The sequence below is a fragment of the Colius striatus genome, chromosome 2 (assembly GCF_028858725.1).
Source record: "Colius striatus isolate bColStr4 chromosome 2, bColStr4.1.hap1, whole genome shotgun sequence".
Classification (NCBI taxonomy): domain Eukaryota; kingdom Metazoa; phylum Chordata; class Aves; order Coliiformes; family Coliidae; genus Colius; species Colius striatus.
Genome location: NC_084760.1, coordinates 70,257,828 through 70,280,638, shown reverse-complemented (window position 1 = coordinate 70,280,638; position 22,811 = coordinate 70,257,828). Strand labels below are relative to the sequence as shown.

The window sequence follows — 22,811 nt, the reverse complement described above, 5'->3', positions numbered from 1 at the left end:
CTTAATGTATGTAATTTGTTCATCTGCTAATTTGCAATGAATTTCTGCAAACTATTCATAAGCTGTTCCTTTTAAATTAATTATTTTATTGTTTTTCTTATTATTGTTTCCCATAGTTGATCTTCAACAATGTTCTGTCATAAATGTCGTTTAATTGTCCATTGTTGGAATTAATCTCCTCAAATTTCCATTTATTGTGATGGTGTACGATTTACGTTAAACCGTGGTTTTACTCTCTTCATATACATATTTAAACAGATGTTTAAATTGCATATAAAAGAGTAAATATTATAGGGTATTCCTTTAAAATATGGGAATAAATAATGTCCCTCAATGTACATACATATTGATATATCCTTATCTTTGTTTACACTGACCAGCCTTCTTTAAGGTAAGATGTCACTATATCAAGCATTATGTTCAAAGAATTAGACACTCAGACTATAAAAACCAAGCCCTTACTGCTTAGTTTCTAAGAGCTTGAAAGTATTTGAAAATATTTCTTGTTCAAAATACCTTCCTGTTCGTGAGAAATTCCACTTACATTTGCATAGTTTCTAATTTCATCCTTAAATGCACCCTGACTTGTATACATCAGTATCAAATTTATGCAGATCATCAAGATATTGATATCTTGAGAAAGGAGAGAGATATCCATATCATAAGGTCAGAAGTGTATGAATATCTGCTTTGTTTGAATTAAAATATTTTACTGTTTTCTCTCTGTCTCTCTTTCCTTTCTTAAAACGAAACCAAAACAGCTGGGATACCTGAAAATGAAGTTATTTGGCAAGGACAGAAAACAGACTTTGCACATTAGCATCCAAAATACAATAAATAAATACAGATTATGTGAAATTTTCATTATTAATTTTAATGCAATTTTTAAGGCAGGCATTCTTGTGGTTCAGGAAGTTTCCAGCACATGAACATAAAAAGAAGACTTTGTTAATTTTTTTGTCTTTTCCTTAGCTAATCCATGCTGGTAAAGGAGAAGCCATTAGAATCAGATCAATTCTACGGTCTTTAATTCCACTGGAAGATTTGGTGGGAGTAATCAGTATTCCTTTCCACATGCCAACGATAGCTAAAGGTAGGATGATTATTCTACTACTTTTTCTCTCTTCCTGTTCTTATGTTTTATAATTTAATGACATATGACTTACAATTCTCTCAGTATTTAAAAATATAATAGAAATGAAACTATGATGAGAATTAGAGGAAAATCATGTGTATTTCAAACATGATTCAAAAATATTTCTGCTTGCTCCAGGAGATAATTCTGTGTACATGTAAATTCCTGATATAAATCTCATTCACTAGTTGAATCATGAAAATCTATTACAACTTTAAAAGAAATTTTCTTTAATTATTTCTCTTTTTTCAGTTAAATTACAGTCTCTTTTCTTTATAGCAGAATCCTTAGCTTTTGATATTACAACAAATTACAGTCTCTTTTCTTTATAGCAGAATCCTTAGCTTTTGATATTACAACCCTATAAATTGTTTCTAGCTGAAACTAAGACACCGGAGTTGTTGTTCAACAACTATGGTGATGTTGCAGGTGTGACATGCATATGCAGATGCATTTTTTCATGTTTTCTGCCTATATAGAATTAATAAAAATATTTGGAACTGTGTGAGCATCAATATAAAAAGGAAAGGAATTACATCTGGTCTTTTTTAGCCATCTGGACAGAAAACATAATTGCCACATGGATTGTCTAGAGACTTACTGCAAAAGAGTGCCCAATAGGTTAACAGTAGAAGAAATAAAAAGATCTGTCATTTTACTACACTATTATTTATATTTAAAATAGTGCTAGATCTATAGGTGTTATTTCATTATCATAGAGCATAACTCGCAGATACAGAATTGCTTATTTGGTTTTGAAAACAAAAGTACGAAAATTAAAAATAGTTCAATGAATTCCTCTTAGATATTTCAGAAGTTTTCAGATAGCGAGGACTTTTTAACACAAGTCATTGCCATAAGTTTGATAGGCTCACTGATGCTACATACCTGTTACAAAATTGTATTTCTTACTTTGTCTACCGCTTCTAAGAACTAGCTAGTTCTGTAGATGAATTAGTATGCTTTAGATACTTACCATGTTAGAATATCAACTGATAAAAATCCTGGAATACACAGTATATAAAAAGAAAAGCCCATATGGACTTTGAGGTCTGTTTGTGTGGAATTTGCCTTATGCATTCTTTTTCAGTTAAGTACAAATATTATGCCTTTGTGTAAGATGAGGAAGATGCTTAAATATTAAAAGAGACTCAAAACCTCTAACAAGTAATACCATGACTGCCTAGTCTGTTGGTGAAGGATGATCCTTATCATTGAAGTCTTGTTTCTTCCTTTTAGATGGTACTGTGGTGGAACCTGACATGTCTGCGGGGTTTTGCCCAGATCACAAGGCAGCCATGGTTTTGTTCCTTGACAGGGTCTATGGAATTGAGGACCAGGATTTTCTTCTACACCTTCTAGAAGTTGGCTTTCTGCCAGATCTTCGTGCTGCTGCTTCTTTAGATACGGTAAGGGTTTAACTTTGTGTTATTTTCGTTCTGTTATCTTACTTAACACTGCAGCAATTTTCATCCCTCAAAACTATTTTTTAACTTCATGTGGTCTTCTGCATTTCTGAAATGCTGTATAAGCTGTCTACTACTGCTGAGCTTTGAGAGTACTTGAAGAACAGTGAAGACACATTCTGCAGAATGATGTTTACCTTATAGAGCAGTCATTGATACCCATATCCATAAGGGATGAAATGACCTTCCTCAGAAGCTTTTCTGTCTTTGTAATATGGAATCAAAATCAGCTGCCAGTGAAGCATATAAGAAGCTTCTTTCTGGAGAGATACAGAAAGTAGTCATCATGCATTTGTTAGGGACACCTACATTGTTATTTAGGAAATCACTAAATGTTTTGTTTAGTTCCTCTTAAAAATTGCTACTGTTTTTTTTTTTGGGAGTCATTTCCATCTAATTTTGCTCATCTGGCTGGATCCAGAAAGATCAGATTTAGAGATCTTATATGAGGGCTAAGACATGGACTTTTATGTCAATCTTTTTCTGGAAATAATTATGTTATTACTTAAGAGCAGGTAAGGAATTTTTCCTCACTTGGAACTTGGGCTTGATTGTAACCTAGAAACATGTTGAGTTTTGTAAATTCAGACTTGACTGGTGTACCTGATTTTGTACTGTACTGTTAAGCAACTATTATATTCTTCAATATTATCTTGACATTTGTTTTGGTTTTGAATGGCAACTTTTAGCATTTGGTGTCATTCATTAAATCAAACCAAAACAAAAGCCATCTATGAGACTTTAGAAGCAGAAAGAGAAATAGATATCAAAGAGAATAGAAATGAAGATATCAAATCTTCATTTGTATGTTTTGGAAATTTACCACATTACTGCAAATCAAATAAATCCTTTTAATTTGTAGCAATATTGATGAGACAAATGTAATTTCTGTCCTGTTTAATTCATAGGCTGCTTTAAGTGCTACAGATATGGCTTTGGCTCTGAATCGATACCTTTGCACAGCAGTCTTGCCTCTGTTGACCAGATGTGCTCCCCTTTTTGCTGGCACAGAGCACTACGCTTCCCTCATCGATTCCTTATTGCATACTGTGTATAGACTCTCAAAGGGATGCTCTCTTACCAAAGCTCAGCGAGATTCTATTGAAGAGTGTTTGCTGTCTATCTGTGGGTAAGAAAACACTCCTGATTGTACAGGAATGCTAATTGATAACCTATGGTATTTATAATACAGGAATGTAAAACTGTGCTAACAGTAGTATAACTAAGATTTTTTTTCTTGTCAGATGATGGTGATATTTTTTGATTCATTGTATTCAATTTTCAGCTTTATTAATCACTCATGCGCAGTCCTCAGTTATTGTGCTATTGTTGTACTGAGTCTTTTGAATTAAAACCCTGGCAATTGACTAAGAGGATGTACTAAAAAAACACAAAGCTCTGGAACTATGGAACTGTGCATACAATGAAGTGCAATTTAAATACTTCTGGCTGTACAAACTGGCATTGTGGTTGATGATCAGTAGATTGTACAGTTCTATAGAGATGTTTGATTATATTGTGTTACATTTCAAATCCTATTCAATGACCTTTTTTTTTTTCATACTCTGGAAATGTGTTTAGAAATGCAAATGCAAACATATTATAGATCTGTTAATCAGTACTGAATAGCAATTCTTTATAAAGTATATCACGTATACTTTACCTATTCACATATGCTATACCTATTTCTTTTGTCCTTCCAGTGTTGTGTCTTCTTTAGTACCGCTAAATAGTTAGTGCTCTTATGTTTTAATTAGTTTCTAGAATATTTTTAAGCCATTGAGATATATTAGAATAAATTAATGTTGTCGACTTCTCTCATGGGCACCATGACCATATTTCACAATACCAAAATTTAGGGGGATTTTTCCCTGGCTTTCTCTGTGTATAGATCAGATATTTTTTCCGCTTCTTTAAAGTATTTGATTTGCATCTTTTTTCAGAAATTTTTCTTTGATATGCACTGGTTTCCTTTCTTTTGGACACTTTTTTAGTGATACAGGCAAAATTCAATTGTGTTATAAATTTGAAGAATTGTAATGGCATAGGACTTAGAGGTTGCTTTAATGTATTGATTATTTACATGAAACTGTGCTGGTATATCCTTTTGAAATAGTTGGTCTGCTTTTAGGCAGTTGCGGCCTTCCATGATGCAGCATTTGCTGAGAAGATTAGTATTTGATGTTCCTCTATTAAATGAACATGCAAAGATGCCTCTCAAGGTAAAAGTATATTTTAATATTCAACAGCATTCCTTGTAACACAATACAAAAGGAAATACATGAATGGAGAATATTCTCTGCCTTTTTTTTTTACCTCATCTCCACTCTGTAATAATCTAAGTGTGATGTTCTTAAAGAGAAATTGATGGAATTCAGTCTAATTTACATCCATCTATGTGGAGTTGTGAAGTCCATGTCTTGTGTTTGATTCTACTTTATTTATCTCCTTTTTTTTTAAGCCCTATAGAAAAAGAACAGAAAAACCCTTGGGGGCAGGGAGCAAAATCCATCATAGAAAGGAAGATAGCAGTCGATAATCTATATGTACCCTTACTTCTGCCCTCTATGTTGGCTTTCACTGCTCTTGGAAAAAGTATTTATTTTCTGTGGTTTGTGCTTGGAAATCTCAGAAATACAAGCTTTTCAACAATCTTCTGTTTTATTTTCAGCACCAAATATTTCTTCATATCTTTTGGTTCTGATTCCTAATACACAAGAAAAAAGTGCTTTTTCCTTTGAGATGGCACATTTCTTAAAGATCCCTCAGTCTTCATCAGCAGTTGTAAGATACATGTCATTTCCCATCTTACTCCTGTATTTCATTTGTCCTTTTTAATGCTTTCCAAGCACAACTTTGAAGAAGATAGTTAATCTCTTCTTTTTAAATATTTCTTTATGATCTAAAAGCCATATATCAGAATTAGTTGTATTTTACATCTGATCTATTTGCCAAAATACTCCTCAGAATTATGTATGTTTCTACTAGCCAGATTATAGTCTCTGATATCAGATGAGAAATTTAAATCATCAGTCTCAAAGCCAGGACCTGCTGTATGTTTTTTCCCCTGCCAAGGGTTTCATAGTTTGCCTATGTCCCCCAAGAAATGCTGAATCAAACTAAACATGCCAAAGCAGCCATTCTATAGTGCTTATATGTGAGAAAGGTAGTTGATTATTTAGTGTATTGCCCTGAAGGGGACCATAATGCATTATGACATGTCATGTGCTGCAAAAAATCCTATCTTGGTGGTCCCCGCATGACTGTGGTTCTTCAAGTGTTTTTGAGGGGGGAAAGAACAAATCCAGCTCCCTGAGATCTGTTTATCTAGAACAGAAGGGTTTTTAATCCTGAGGGACACACCTGCAGTGACTTTCCAATATTATTGAAATGGACGGGAAGGAAATAATAAATAGATCCTTTTGACAAGTCAGGCTTTGTGAAGATATTGATATAAGAGAACTGTGGTGTTAGCGTGGGTAAATGATTTTGTCCATTCTCACCTAAACAAGTAATAGGAACTTCTGAGGAAAGTAAACTCTTTGTCTGAAGGTAGAACTGGAACTTTTCTGATTTGAAAGTACTTTGCATATTCTCCATGGGCTTATGCTAGCAAACAAGTTGTAGTAGTCTAGGAAACAGATACAAGTTAATCATATATCTGAAAATGTAATTTTGAGTGAGAAGAGGGAAGGAAATTATGAAGACATTATCAGAATAGAGTGCTATCTACTGTGAACAATGCTACTGGTTTCTACAAAACTATATCAGTTTACACAGCAAACGAATTCATATCTCTGCTGCTGCTTCTGTATAATTCAGCATGAACTTTCTGGAATAGAGTTGCCTTGCTTTTATTTCCTCTTAAATCATATTCAGTCATCAGGGACTTCCATAAGAGTAAACCTGCCTTTGCTAGATTTAAAAATATATACCTCATATATTGTCCAAAAGCAAATCTGAAGTCTTGCCATTGTGTAAGAGATTTTATTTTGAAGAAACAAAACATTTTCAAATACATCTTAAATTCTTAGAGTTCATATTTCTGAGATCCCTGTGATTCTACATGAATGATAAAACTTCTGAGATTTTTACATTATTTATGTATATAATTTCTTCTCTCCTTTGTTTTTTAAATCATTTTCCAATTTTAATAGTAAATAGATAGTCATAGGATATTTAAATCTGAAGACTTAAATGCATTACATTTGTGTGAGGGTTTTTTCTGATGATCTCTAAAGATCCCTTCCAGCCCCTACCAAAAGAAAAAAAAGAATTGTTATATATTTGTTATCAAAATCCATACTCTACAAATCAGAACTTTTTTTTAAAAGCCTGTATTTATTTCTGCACATTTATGTTATTAGTATCAGAATTAGTATTTCCATCTTTGAAAAGAGAGGGAATCCTGTCAGATTTTTACTGCCTGACTTGTAATATTTTCTTAGAGTCATAGAATGGTAGGTCCTAACCCCATTTGAGTCCCTGATAATCTGGAATCTTGTAACCACCTAGGATGAAATAGGTATTTAACAAAAGAGAGGAAGAGAGGATAAAGCTTCTCTGCCAATTGTAATAGAGGGCAGAAGTGTAGAATGATAGCAGATTTCACAAGTCAGAGAAGAGATGAGTCACACTGGGAGTTACTGTTGAATAGCTTTGAAACATGTAAATGATAATTGGGAACTAGGTGAAATCTTAGTTCTTACTATCTTACCCACCAGGCAGCAGTGTTTCTAATAGCAGCACACAGGTGAAAGTGAATTCTTGTCTTCAGTTGAACTGTCAGAGTTCCTGTGGTGTTGGGGAAAATTATTTTCTGCCACATGTTTTTTGCATATGCCATTAATGTTAAAAGAAAGTACTGCTCGTTCTGTGTGTATATCCACCAATGATTTAAAGAATAGATACAAAAGATGGCTTTTTTCATAAAAGTTAGAATTTTTTCTGGCAGTATCAGTGAAATAGTTGAGTGCCAGAATGTGAGAAAATTAACAGGTGTATTTTACTTCCTTTTAAAATATGTTCTGTTTTAGTTGCTGACAAATCATTATGAAAGATGCTGGAAGTATTATTGTTTGCCAGGTGGATGGGGTAACTTTGGTGCTGCCTCAGAAGAAGAGCTTCATTTATCCAGAAAGTTATTCTGGGGTATTTTTGATGCTTTGTCTCAAAAGGTAAGTCATTTTCATATCCATCTACTACTTTCTGTGTAACTTTTTTTTTAATCTGTTCTCTTTACCCAGCTTGTATCAGCATTGTATTTTCCACTTTAAATGGAGAAATACAGGCTTCAGTAAATGTAAATCTTCCCCTTATAGCTTCTACTTTAACATAGGTGTACAGTTTTGTCTGTTCATTAAAAAAAAAGTGTATCTGTGTGTGCTGTGTTCTCTATGAAGTCAGTATTTTTCCCACTTAATTATTTGCATGAGCAAGACTTGATCTACCTCTATCTATTGTGTATAATGTTTCCTTTGTTTTCAGAACCAAATTCAATTTCGCATTGAATAAGAAAACCATTCTATGACTACTTGGTTTCAACTATAGCTATATCGGTTTCAGCAGTGATGGTAAGAGGTTCCATTCACTACTCACTTTCTGTCCCCTGTATATTCCATAGAAATATGAACAAGAACTGTTCAAATTGGCTTTGCCTTGTTTGAGCGCAGTGGCAGGGGCCTTACCTCCAGACTATATGGAATCAAATTATGTCAATATGATGGAAAAGCAGTCTTCAATGGATTCAGATGGGAACTTTAATCCTCAACCTGTTGATACATCAAAGTAAGAAATTATTTTTTTGCAACTAATTTTTTTGGTCATGAATGTGTAAAAGAGGGATGGAGTCTGTTGTTGGTTATGGTTTTTATTTTCTTCTGAATGCTCATCTTGTAGACAAAATGAAGACTTTGTGTTTTTATTTATGTGTTTATTTTAAATCATATAAAGCAGTAAATGTCCATCTGCATAACTGGTTTCTTGGTCAACCTAGAACATTCTTAATGCATTTTTAGCTTGAAAATAGTTTAAATAGATTGTATATCTGCTGCAAACAAACTAGCATGTTTTTTAGGAGAAGAAAAAGTAGACTAGCCTACATCATCCCTGTTGTTATTAATATGTGCTAAGACACTAATTCCAGTGTGTGTGAAGGACAGTGTACCTACTGAAAATGATGGTGATCATGCATATCACTCCTTTTTACTATGAACTGGGTGAAAATATCTTCATTCTCTCTATATGGGCAGACTCTTTTAAGTACATTAGCCAAGACAAAACAGCTATCTGAATTGTTTTTTTATGCTCTTATTCTTGACTACATCTAGCACTTCATTCTCCTTTGCATAGATTAGTCTTCCAGCAGTCAGATTATGCACTATATCTTGAAAAATGCCATTTGTAAGACATTTGCTTCAATTAACTTTTTTTCAGTCTATATTAACATTCACAATGCAGAATGTCAGCAGTAGAATACCTTTGTTACAGCATACTTGTATATGCATGCACATCAACATATGTTAGTAAAGCCAAAATATAGATTATAATATAGAAATCACATCAGTGACAATAAAAATTAATTTGGCTAAGATTTATTCACCAGCCCAACAGTGCCAAGCCCATCATCAGACTAAACTGTATCACTCAGCACCTCATCTATGCATCTTTTGTATATCTCCACCACTTCTCTGGGCAGCCAGTTCCAATGCTTAATAACCCTCTTGTGAAAAAGTCCTTCCTAATGTCCATTCTAAACCTCTTATGGTGCAACTTGAGCCCATTTCCTCATATACTGTCATTCACTACTGGAGAAAAGAGATTGATTCCCACCTCTCTACAACACCCCTTCAGGTAGTTGTAGTGAGTGATCATGTCTACTGTCAGCCTTCTCTTCTCCAGAATAAACACTCCCAGCTCCCTCAGCCTCTTCTCATAAGACTTGTTCTCCACACACTTCACTAGCTTCATTGCCCATCTCTGGACATGCTTCAGTACCTCAGTGTCCTTGTAGTGAGGGACCCAGAACTGAACGCGCTATTTGAGGCCTCAAGCAGCACCGAATACAACAGGACAATCACTTCCTTGGGCTTGCTGGTCACACTATTTCTGATACAAGCCAGGATGCCATTGGCCTTCTTGGCAATCTGGGCACACTGCTGCCTCAGATTCAGATGCTGTGAATTAACACCCCAAGGTCCTTTTCTGCCAGACTGCTTTCAAGCCACTCTGCCCCAGTGAGTGAAGATTTAACAAAATTTAGTAAGGATATTCTACTAGCATTTAGCTAATGAAACGTGACTTCATCTGGTGTCATTTCAGAGGGAAGTTGTAAATAGCTAGAATACATTTGAAAAACTGAATATATCTGAAAAACTCAGAAAATGTTACTTAACATCAGTAACTTCATTGCCATAGGAGTCAGTAGTTCTGTGGTGATTCAAGGCAAAGAACTACTTTTAACAGTGTTACTTCCAACCTATCCTGTATTCTTTTAACATGAAAATACTGCATCACACTGCTTACTAGTCCTAGATCTATTTGTTTGAAGCTGTAGATAATATGAACTTATTGTACTAACCAATTTATTGCACTTTTGAAATTATTAAAAATATACCATTAGTAGGATAATACAGATTTTAATATATAAATATAGTAATATATTAATATAGATTTTAACATTTTTAATATTCATAGGATGCTGGAAAATAAATCTTGAGCATGTAGCTTTTGAGTTGTCATAAGTTATAGTGCATGAAACATATAATAAAATTTATAAGAATATATTAAACAGATGTATTTCACAAAAGACTGTTAGCACACTTAGTTTATAATGGGCCTGTGCAATAAGTTACCACCATATTTCTGAAACTATAAGGCATAATTATATCTTTATTGTTAAGAAAATGAATGTTAGTAGTAGAAATATATGACAAAAGGCATGAGTATTTAGTTTGTTAACTTTTCCCTGCCCATGTGTGCGAAAGAAGTAAAATTCCTACATCACCTGTGGTTCTCATTTATTGCCATTAAATAACTGAGATTTTCATCCTTGATTTAACTGGGGATTGGAGCAAACTGCATGGGAGGAAAGTACACAATAAATGTACAAAGTAAAATACTTTGAATGGATGTGTACACTAATAATTATTTATTTTAAAATTTTCCTCAAAAGAAAAGCATTCACATTTTAACATGTATGATGTGATGGCTATTTTTCTTTTTCAGCATCACAATTCCTGAAAAACTAGAATATTTCATTAATAAATATGCAGAACACTCTCATGACAAATGGTCAATGGAAAAGGTAAAAATCTATATTCCTGTTAAAGCAAGATCAGATTTTTTTGTTTTAACCCATTTCAGCATTAAAATGTTTTACGGTAGATATTTTTTTTCATAATGCTACAAGTTGATATGTAGATAAAATATGTTTTCATGAAATGCATTTGATTGGAAATTTCTGTAATTGCACATGGGTATTTCAAAATAGTCTCATCCATTCATACTTTCTATTGATGACTCTTGAGTAAACATGCTTGCTAATTAAGAATTTTATTGAAATTTCATATTTTTTTTACATTTTTAGGGTTTTTATTCCTTTGTGCAGTTTGCGTGTCCAGTATTAAAGTAGTTCTTCAGCTGTAGCATTTTGCTCTATGTAAATTTTAAAACAAAAATATAGTGAATTTGCTAGCTTTGTTTTCCAGAAGATGGCATGCTACGTAATTAATTTCAGTGTGTGTATAATATAAATGTTGGTTGAGAAAATGCTGAGAAAATAGTAGAAATTAAATTTTAAGAGAACAGCTCTGCAGAAGCATTTTTCAGTTCTTTTGTACCAATCAGGGTTGTTCATAATTTTTACTTTTCTCCTTTTTTTTCCTCTCATTATTACTATTTTCAGCTTGCCAATGGATGGACATACGGTGAAACATACTCTGAATCTGCAAAAGTGCAACCATTAATGAAACAGTTTAAGTTACTATCTGAAAAGGTAAGGAATTTTCTCATTCTTGAAACAGTTATTGAAGGTTGCTTTATTCACTGTGAAAATATCACCTTATGTTTACATCACTTTAAAAAAAAATATTTACTGTACCTTAGCTATTATGTGATTGTTACCCATCTTAAAATCTCAAAAAGAGACAGAAAGGGTTTCTTGATCTATAAATAAGCCACTCAGCCTATTTTCTCTCATTGCCAAATTTACATGGCATCATTTATGGTGAAACTGAAGTATCATATTGTCAGTATATTTTTAAAGTAAGGTCATACAGGAATGCCTGCTTGCTTAGTGATCTTAGGTCTGGTCACCAGCAGAGAGCCATTAAGATGATTAGGAGGCTGGAGAACTTGATGAGGGAAGGCTAAAGGAACTGGATTTGTTCAGCTGAAAGAAGAGAAAGCTGATTGGGGATATAATCTCAGTTTCCCAGTACCTAAGTGCTAGTTATAAAGAAGATGGATGTATTCTCTTTACAGGGAGACATAGTTGATGGGACAAGAGGCGATGGGTGTATTTTGGTTCAGCAGAAATGCTATCTGGGAATCTTTATCTTGAAAACTTCAACATTGGAATATATTGTCCAGAGAAGTGTTGAAATCACTTGAACTGGAAATATTCCAGGCATGACATGGCAAGATCACCTAATCTTGATAGTCTTTGATAGCCTTGTTAGGTTAGCTTATCTGACCTCAACAGATAATTGAACTGGATACATCCAGAGATCCATTCCAACATAGACATTTTTATAATTCTGTGCTTGCATGCCATTAACACAGTTATCCCTGTGATCATCAGCTTCCTGGGGGGCCAGAATTCTTCTGTTCACCTCTGAAATAATAAACTTTATAATATGTTACATGATTTATTTGCTTTTTTGCATTGTTTCTGGACCATAAAGGCCAGTACCTTCCTTTGCATCTCAGAATAACTAGGCAAAACCCCAATAGTTATTTTTCACTCTGTACAACTACATAATAAACAAAGCAGTTATTGCATGTGCATTCTTCTAGGAGAAAGAAATTTATCGGTGGCCAATCAAAGAATCACTAAAAACAATGCTGGCATGGGGATGGCGAATTGAAAGAACACGGGAGGGAGATTCTATGGCACTGTATAATCGAACACGTCGCATATCTCAAACCAGTCAAGTAAGACCTTTTATTAAAAACTTAGTTTTAAAAAAGATAATCAAAATCTACCCTCCAGTCTTTGATTTTATAAGCAATGAAGTAAATCTGTAACATTATGTGTCAGTGTCTTTATGTTAATGTAACAATGCTTGCAGTTTGCATTAGAAAACAGTACTTTAGCAGTAATTTAGATAGTTTAGTTTCTTTATTTAGAAAACAGTACTTTATTCACTGTGTGTCTTGTCCATGCTTTGTGGTTATCTCTATTAAAAATACCTCTCTTTTGAAAGGAGACCTTTTAATTTCTAGACCCTGTACAGGCTCATAAAATAATGCATATGAAAATAATATCACCCATAGTAACAAAATTCTGGGCATTGTTTTTCCTAAAGGAAGATGTACCTGTGGGTGACATGAGTTTTCCTGTTACAGTAGACTCCATAGAGTAAAGACCAACAGTGCCTGTTTTCTAGTTGCATTTCTTACATCAGTGATTTGCCATTTAGGTAATCTCCATCCCTGTTTATGCTTTGAAAATTTGTTTCAATGTAATGACCAAACAAATTCAGGCAATAGAAAGTAAGAATGACAAAGCGGTCTTTCTGAGTGGGGAGGAGAGACAGAAAGAAAAGGTAAGTATGTAGTAGATTCTATTTCTATATGTAGAAATAGTGTTGCAAAGCAGAATTCAAAGTTTTAGTTTTGCCTGAATTCACCTTGAACTAGATTGTATAAAACTTCACCTGATGAGAAAAAAAAACTTCTAGAAAACACAGAGATTTAGGCGTAACTTCAGTACACCATTATCCACAGTGTGTTCAAATCTTCATAGAATCATAGAATGGTAGGGATTGGAAGGGACCTTTAGAGATCATCTGGTACAGCCATGCTGCAGAAGCAGGTCCACCTACATCTGGTCACACAGGAATGTGTCCAAGTGGGTCTTGAAGACCTCCAAGGAAGGAGACTCCACACCCTCCCTGGGCAGCCTGTGACAGGGCTCTGTCACCCTCACAGTAAAATAGTTTTTTCCTATGTTTAAATGGAACTTTTTGTGTTCCAGCTTCATCTCATTACCCCTTTTGCTGTTGCTAGATTAAACAGAAAAAAGGGATGCCCCCACCTCCTGACATCAACCATTTATATACTTGTAAATATTAATGAGATACCTCCACAATCTCCTCTTATCCAGAATAAACAGCCTTAGATCTCACATAGCCTTTCTTAATAAAGAAAATGCTCCAGTCCTCTGATCATCCCAGTGGCTCTGCACTGGACTCTCTCCAGAAGATCCCTGTCCCTCTTGAGATGGGGAGCTTGTAACTGGACACAAGACTCCTGATGAGGCCTCAGCAGGGCAGAGTGGAGGGGGAGAAGAACCTCCCTCAGGCTGCTGGCCACACTCTTCTTGATGCATCCCAGGATGCCATTGGCCTTCTTGGCCAGTTGCTGGCACATTGCTGACTCATGTTTAGTTTATTGTCAATCAGGACTCCCAGGTCTCTCTCTGCAGAGCTGCTCTTCAGCAGGTCGACCCCCAGCCTGTACTGGTGCATGGGGTTGTTCCTTTCCAGATGCAAGACTCTGCTCTTGTCCTTGTTGAACCTCATGAGGTTCCTCTCTCTGCCCAACTCTCAAGCTGGTCAAGATCCCGCTGAATGGCAGCACAGCCTTCTGGGGAATCAGCCAGTCCTCCCGGTTTGGTGTCATCAGCAAACTTTCTGAGGGTACACTCTGTGCCCTCATCCAGGTCATTGATGAAGATGTTGAACAAGACTGGCCCCAGAACTGGTCCCTGTGGAACTCCACTGGCCACAGGCCTCCAACTCGATTCTGCCATTGTTCACCACCCTCTGGGTTCTGTCATTCAGCCACCTCTCGATCCATCTCACCATCCAATCATCCAAGCCACGTTGCCTGAGCTTTTCTATGAGGGCGTAATGGGAGATAATGTTAAAAGCCTTGCTGAAGTCAAGGTAGATGACATGCGCTGCTCTCCCCTCATCTAGCCAGCCGCACTCATAGAAGGCTATCAGGTTGGTCAAACAGGATTTCCCCTTGGTGAAGCCATGTTGACTCCCCCTGATAACTATCTTTTCCTTCTTTTTTTTAGTAACAACATTGAGGATGAGTTGTTCCATCACCTTTGCAGGGATGGAGGTGAGGCTGACTGGCCTGTAGTTTACCAGGCTGTCCTTCCTGCCCTTTTGAAGACTGGAGTGACACTGGCCTTTCTCCAGTCCTCAGACACCTCGCCTGTCCGTGATTGTTCAAAAATGATGGAGAGTGGCTTAGCAACCACATCAGTCAGCTCCCTCAGCACTGGGAACTGGGACTATTTAGTCTACAGAAGAGAAGACTGAGTGGGGAATCTCATTAATATTTATAAGAATATAAATGGTCGATGTCAGGTTGGGGCATCACTTTTTCTACTGTATCTATCAACAGGGTAAGGAGTAATGGAATGAAGCTGGAACACAAAAAACCTATTTTACTGTAAGGATAATGGAGCAGTGGAACAGGCTGCCCAGGGAGATTGTGGAGTCTCCTTCCTTGGAGGTCTTCAAGACACCCCTGGACGCATCCCTGTGTAACCTGATCTAGGTGGACCTGCTTCTGCAGGGGAGTTGGACTAGATGATCTCTAAAGGTCCCTTCCAACCCCTACTGTTCTATGATTCTATGATCCTTGCTGACCAGCTCTGTCTGGGTGGACACATCAGTCTTCACCAGAGTATTCTCCATCTCAGCCCTGGCCTTAGCCTTCAGGCGAGTGCTCACCACCTTGTTGGCTCGAGGCAGGAGAATTTCTCTGGCTTGCAGCTTGTGTGGGCTGTGAGATCATTCCCTGCCCATCCTCCTTGCTCGCCCTGCCTGTGACTTCTGCTGCACAAACTGCCGTGCCATACCTGGCTTCCACGCCAGGCCCTGTTTGCCCATCCTGGTTGCCATGCTCCTGGTCGCTTGTGCTCCCTGCAGCTCTTAACTCCTAAATAAGTTCAGCTGAAATTTGCATTTCACTGAGTCGGATTTGTGTCTGATGACTACCTTTCTTCAGGAACAAAATATGTGATCTTTGGGTAAATCTGACTTGTTTACCATCCTTACTTTACTTCCATTTGGGCTACATAGGATTGTTTTGCTCTCTAGAGATGTACAGGTGAATTTTCCAAAAGATTTTTCATTACTTTCAGTATGTTATTAATTTTTAACTTCTTCAGATAATGTGCTTGCACTGTTTTGAACATTTGTCATTCAGATCTCTATAGATACAGCCCATGGTTACACTCCTCGAGCAATTGACATGAGCAATGTCACCCTCTCCAGAGATCTACATGTAAGTCAAACACTTAATACACCTGCCCTTTATTTGTAATTTTTATTCTTTTTTACTCACTTAAGGAAGCTTGGTGCCTGATTACTTTCTGTGATAAATTTTGATTTTGTTTTGTTGGTGGTTTTGTTTGATTTCCTTTTTTCTTTTTCATCATTACTCTTTCATCCCCTGTTGCTTTAGAGAACTGCTTCATGTTGAAAAGCTCCAAAGTTTATTTTAGCCCTGGACTGATTGTCCCAGCTCTCTTTGCAAACATCCATTGTTTTGAAGATAATCTTGTTTAGAAGAACTTGCAGCATCAGCTTTTTTTTTATCATTCATTTCTCTACCGACTTCCCAAAACATTTTGTCATTGCTGAAAAAGTGAGAATGGGGAATCATTGTTAGAACAAATATAGAGAATTAAGAAGTTGGGACTAGGATTTTGACAGAACTGTCAGTAGATTGCTGTTATTTGGAAAAATATTTTTAAATGATATTTCTATCTTTAGAAAGTTAGGGTTTTTTTCACAGTGTTTGATTGAGTATGGTGCTAGTTTTTATAGTCTACTAATTTACTGTGAGTATGGTTACAATATTATGTAGATATTCACTAGATAGTTTTAAATTAGTTAGCATAAGTATTTGTACCAGTCTGCTAATGGCAAGATGCTATTCAAAGCTGGCTACAAAAAATGAGACTCAGAGTTAAGTTTGCCCATACTGAGCTCTGCCATAGCACAGTGAGACAACCAGCAGTAGTAAAATAATTGGCTAACTGTATAGTATATACTGTACTGTGCCTCCAGTCAAATTTTCACATTGGATTAATTTCTATCTTGTTCTTTTCCAGTTTTGTATTTCTAACCAATCTAGGTTGTTAATGAGCTTTACAATAATAATTTACTGCCAATTAACCAGCATACTTGAGTTAAAACATTCAATAGATTGCTGATCATTCCTTAGCGTTAATAAAATTGGTAATTGAATAACATTACACTCTTATCTTAAACTGATGAAACATCGTTTAATATTTGTTAAACTCAACGTGTTCAAAAGACTGTGCGGACTTTAATGCTTATGAGTCAACTGTTGTGAATATCATCATAGTATTCTCATGCTGTAAAACAAACCCAGAGAAAAGTAACCAGCCTGTAACAAAACAGACAATAAATGTCACCAGAACTTCTGTCACCCTCTTCTTTACTCTTTTATGCTATAAACTCTTAACTTTTGTCATTAACTTTATTTCCTTTATAGCCCTCAGCTATAAAGCAGAACTGGTTGACTTTATAATTCATTTGTCCTTAATTATGACAAAAAGTCTGCTTTGAAACCAGCTTCAAAATCTGTTATTTAAAAACAAAGCAAATTTAATTAAATGCAATTTCAGGCATTAATTTTCCTCATCAGGAAATATCCAAACAAATTAGGTATGAATTAGATCTGAGTTTTTAAAATGAATTGTATGTAATTTTGATTTTTTTTTTTTTTTATATATTTAATATCTTTAAAGTTGGAGTTTAGGATTAGAGTCTTCAACCTTTTTTTTTAAATTGCTTGGAAAAGTGAGTCATTTTGAACAAAATTAGTTGTTTATGATTTTTTAACTAATACGTAAGAAATGGTGGTTTTTAATGTTTACATTATCCTGTGCATATCCTGTGCTGTGTTTACTGTTTTAAGTTTTTCGTGTTTTAGAAGAATATAGTGTCATCTGGGTTTTAGACTGTGTCTAAAACTGTAAGTCTGGTAAATATTTCTCTTTTTGGTCTTAAATGTTTATTTGATCATATCCTGGATCCATGAGTAGCTGGCTCTTGATCTGAGCCATCTGATCATCATCATAGCACCCCACTTTCCTAAGAAAGATAACCCAGACTACACTATATTCTTCCAAGATTCTAGTCTGGATTATTAAAACACCAAGACCAGAGTGTGCATGATAGAAGGCATCTACCATACAAGAGAGTTATGTATAATAGTGTATCCAGTGGAGAAAAGTTTATGAAACACATTGTCTTATAAACAAACAAGATATGGCCAAAAATTTTCAGGTTGTTATCTGAATTCTTGATTATTTTTTAAAAATAAAAAAGTTGATATTCAAAAGCAGTAGTTACTCAAAATGCTTATTGAAGATGAGAAGAATGTTTCCATAGGTCCATGACAGAAGTGAAAAGGGAAATATGCAGAAAATTCCACCACTGCATACAATTTGAGGGTATACATTCAGGAGGACAGGAGAGGTGGGTTTAAAAAGTTGTTTAATGTTGAAATAATAGTTCCTACTAGTTAGAAACTGGAGAGTTTATCTATATTTTGCTTAGTTTGGGGTCTGGCTTCTAGTTTACAGGACTAAAGGAGTTTTTTTTATAGGAAGAATTTTCTAACCTGTTGTGCGCATTGGAGGAGAATTCAATGTTGAAAGAAAAACTGACGACATCAGTAGAATCCCTGATAAAATAGTTGGTGTTTTTAACAGTGTGCTCATGCAAATGAGTATCCACCTCAACCAGACTATATCTGTATGTTTATAGTCAATCTGCTGCAGCCAGCCAGAATACTCTTGATTAAATCCTCTGACTTGCTGTTCTGTTTCACATATCAGGGCCTTCAGGGGGTTGCCACTGTTTTGAAAATCAAGTCCCTGTTTTACACCCTAATACTTCTCAAGACAATGCTTCTCTTTGTGTTTCCTCCTTTTTCATATTAACAGTTTTCAGCACCAGATTCCTAAATCTTGTAAATATACCTATTCTACCCAAATTCTGTATCATATTTCTTCAGTAAAAACTCTTTATTTTCAGTGAACCATTACAGTGTAATTCTATTGAATCTCCCAGAGAACAAAACTTCTTATTTAATATCAACTAGAAAATTGTCTCTGAGTGTTAACCATTGCAACACTCTCCATTCTTCTAAGGCTATGGCTGAGATGATGGCTGAAAACTACCATAACATATGGGCAAAGAAAAAGAAACTGGAGCTTGAAGCAAAAGGTAATCAGAACTTATAGGTATTTACAGTATTTAAGTTCTTTGTGATTAGCCTAGGACATGTATTTGAGAAAACAATTCTGGAAAAAACAAAAAGAAAAAAGGAACAGTAAATTCAAATTGACAAAGACAAAACAACGAAGTATCTATCCTTAATTAAATACTTTGTGATTTTTAGTGCCAGGAAGTTTTTAAAGTGCTGTGTAGAATAATTTCTATTGAATTAGTTTACCACTTTAAATATTTCAAAGAAGTAAAAGCTTGTAAATAAATTTAAGCTACATTAAAGTATTTTTCTTCTATCATTGATCTTTTAGACTATTGCCCAGTGGGCTCTGATTTCATTTGAATTACTTTTTTTATTGCAGGTAGATCTAAAAGAGTGTTTACTAAGAACTGCACATATCATGTATTGAATTGACAAGTGGGTAAACCCTAGAGCAGGTTCTTGTTTCTACATAAGAATTGCATGTGCTTCATGACCTCTGCTTACCTAAAGGAGAAATTTTGTCATATATTGGGTAACTTAAGTGGTTTTCCTCTGTGTTAAAATATTTTCTTAATTTGTGTTAAAGCTTTTTTTTTTCTGTAGATAACATGATATTTACCCATGAACAAACAGTATTTGGAGAAACAGCAAGTTCTCATTTGCAAATGACTGAATCTAGGGTTTTTTTCTTGTCCAAAGATGTTAAGTCTAAAGTTTTGTTTTTTCAGTTGCATGCTCTCTTTTTTTATTAGTTGTAAGCTTCTAGCAAAGGTAAAGTAGGTAAGGTTTTTAGAAAAACTAAAACTTTAACTAGAAGTTCCAGCCTTTGATACTATGAATTTCCATAACTTTAATTATATTTCCTTTAAATACAGCTTTTATTTTAGTTTCTATAGCTTTATTAAAGAAAACTTTCTCCAGCGTAAGTCTGGGAAAACAGACTATAGGAAGACTAGTCTGCTGTCTTTGATAGTTTTGAAAGCAGATTTTTGCCTCTGACTACCACTTCAATGATAATACAGTATTTGTAATGTTGTGCTAGGGAACATAGTACTTATAAGTCTAGAGGTGGATATAGTGAATGGAGAGGCTTCTGATGAGGAGTTTCTTCACTTGAAAACTGGATATATTTGTCAGTAGAGCAAAACCTGGCACTCAAGAGTGTGGGATTATTTTCCTTCATTATATGCATATGCTAGTCTTAAAATATTTTATCACACATTCATAAAGAATCACAGAATCACAGAATCTTAAGGGTTGGAAGGGGACCTCAAAAGATCATCTAGTCCAACACCCCTGCCAGAGCAGGTCCACCTAGAGTAGGTCACACAAGAACTCGTTCATATGGGTTTTGAATGTCTCCAGAGAAGGAGACTCAACAACCCATCTGCCTAAGATCCCTAACCCAATTCTCCTCTAACAACGGTTAGAATTCTCCAGAATTTCTGTTTATCCTCCAGGAACTATTTTTCCTGAGGGCTGGCCTTAACAGTAAAGACCACCTTATCTGTATCATCCATCACCAGGACGTTCTCCTCATTCGGCAGCAAGCTCACCTTCTCCCTAATCTTCCTTTTGCTCCAAATGTACCTTGTTTTCTTTTACATCCCTTGCCAGATACGGTTTCTAGAAGAGCCTTAGCCTTCCTTGTTTCATCCTTGCATACTCAACATTCCTTTACTCCTCCCAAGCAACCAGGCCCTTTTTCCACATTGCATAGTCTTTGTTCTTCCATTTGAGTTGTTTCAGAAACTCTTTATTCATCCATGCAGGCCTCTTAGCTACTTTACCTAATTTTTCATTCATGGGAATACACTGATCTTCAGCTTGGAGGAAGTGATGCTTGAAGATTAATCAGCTTTCCTCAGCACCTCTACCTTCTTAGCCCATGAGATTCCTCCAAGCAGATCTTTGAAGATGCCAGTTAGCTCTCCCAAAATCCAGGTCGCAATCCTGCTTGCTTTCCCACTCCTTCCATGCAAGATCTTGAACTCCACCATCTTATTACCCTTACAATTTCCTGGGGTTTTGCAGCAATCTTAGGAATTTATTGTTTTCTCCTATATGACAATGATTTTTGAAGGTCAAATACTAAGACTATTGCTTTTTCTGTAGATATTTATAATATTATTGGCAACTATATTTTCCTACCAAATTAACCATCTACATTCAGAGAGATATCAGTACACTGACTATTTGTAAGCAATACCAATTCACTTTACTCTGTTTATCTCTATATTTTGGCAACACTCTTTCAATGACCTTGGACATTTTTCTGAACCACATTTGAATAATGTACTCTAATTTCCCGTCTTTATTACTGTAAAGTAGAATTGTATAGGTGAGCGTATATCTGTCTAAACTCCATGAACCCTTTTTATTGTCATCAGAATATTTAAAAGCAGGACTCTGTACATGTTCATATATTTGTTTATATCTTGTTTTTCTTTTAAATGATGTAGGGTTTTTTTTAAATTTTCGGTTTCATTAAATTAAGTTGTAACTATAACTCATATTCTTAACAGTTAAGCATTTTTTTCTTCTTAAAGACTTTTTGAGTAGGTTCAAAATATTCACCTAGTGCTTGCAGCAATTGATTGTATTAGTACTGTTAGCAGCCACATGAAATTTTTCTGTATGAATATTTTTTAGATCTGTGTAAAGAAACATAAAAGTGCATTGTTGTTATTTCAGAGTAGATTTTTCTGTAGTGTGCTATGTATTATTATGACAGTGCTTTTACATTGGACTTACGTCAACAGATAACACTACCCGCTTTTTAATTCTCTTGGTGTCCATCATAGGAGGTGGGAATCATCCTCTACTTGTTCCTTATGATACACTCACAGCCAAAGAAAAAGCCAAGGACAGAGAAAAAGCACAGGATATACTGAAATTCCTACAGATAAATGGATATGTTGTCTCCAGGTAATTCTCTGCTCACAGAAGGTTTCTAATACTCCTTGGTAGCCTTTTAAATAAATGTAAAATATTTTTTTTATATGTTGTTGAAAGAAAAATCTGTGGTCATTTTTAGGCTTCATTATCTGGGAATGAGAATGAGCTCCTTCAATAGAACATTGTAGGGAAAAAATGGATGAGGTAGTTAGTAGTAGGGTTTTTTGGAAGGCATAAGCAGAGTTCTCCAGAACCTCTACACATCTTCTGCCTCTCAACACTGCAGCACACTGTTTCTTTCTAGCATATATCTATACATCCAACTGTTAGCCAACTTGTTAATTTTCTGCTAGTGATAGAATTATTAAGTCTTCATATGTTATTGTTAGGCATATGCACCTCTCCATAGGAATTTCTAGACAATTGCATTGTTAAGATAGTTTTACTTCTAAAATCTACTACCATTTCTTCAAGTTAATTACTTTGTAGTGTTATGAAAATATTTTAAAAGTGAAAAGGGATGTTTTTAAAAGTTTTTGTTTAAAAAAAAATACACGGTGTAAATGTAATTATAGTGAATAAGTGTAGTAATCAACAGAACGTTGATAATTTGATACATAAACATGCTATTCTCTGCAGAATAATATGCTTAGTTCTTTTTGGTTTTAATACTACTTACTTACCTCCTAAATACAGCATCAATACAATTTTAATTACATTTGAGGCTTGTCTGTCTCATCAACATGGCTTAGGACATGAGTGTCACTAGGAAAGGCTGAAGACATATCTAAGATTTATATGACTTGAATAGTAGTAAGTGAATGAAACAGTCACAGAGATGGATTTAAGTAATTATTGTGAATTAGTTAGCC

At 35.2% G+C, this 22,811-nt stretch overlaps 1 protein-coding gene across 1 annotated transcript in view; it reads left to right on the top strand.

The window, feature by feature from the left end:
• RYR2 (ryanodine receptor 2) overlaps nt 1–22,811 on the top strand; it is a 430,121-nt gene that overhangs the window by 294,139 nt on the left and 113,171 nt on the right. The window contains exons 48-59 of the mRNA XM_061991036.1: nt 973–1,093; nt 2,375–2,544; nt 3,510–3,730; nt 4,733–4,823; nt 7,638–7,778; nt 8,225–8,388; nt 10,828–10,906; nt 11,507–11,596; nt 12,619–12,756; nt 15,997–16,074; nt 18,980–19,055; nt 21,846–21,969. Coding sequence (XP_061847020.1) covers nt 973–1,093; nt 2,375–2,544; nt 3,510–3,730; nt 4,733–4,823; nt 7,638–7,778; nt 8,225–8,388; nt 10,828–10,906; nt 11,507–11,596; nt 12,619–12,756; nt 15,997–16,074; nt 18,980–19,055; nt 21,846–21,969 — 1,493 coding nt within the window. The remainder of the gene's footprint in view (nt 1–972; nt 1,094–2,374; nt 2,545–3,509; nt 3,731–4,732; nt 4,824–7,637; nt 7,779–8,224; nt 8,389–10,827; nt 10,907–11,506; nt 11,597–12,618; nt 12,757–15,996; nt 16,075–18,979; nt 19,056–21,845; nt 21,970–22,811) is intronic.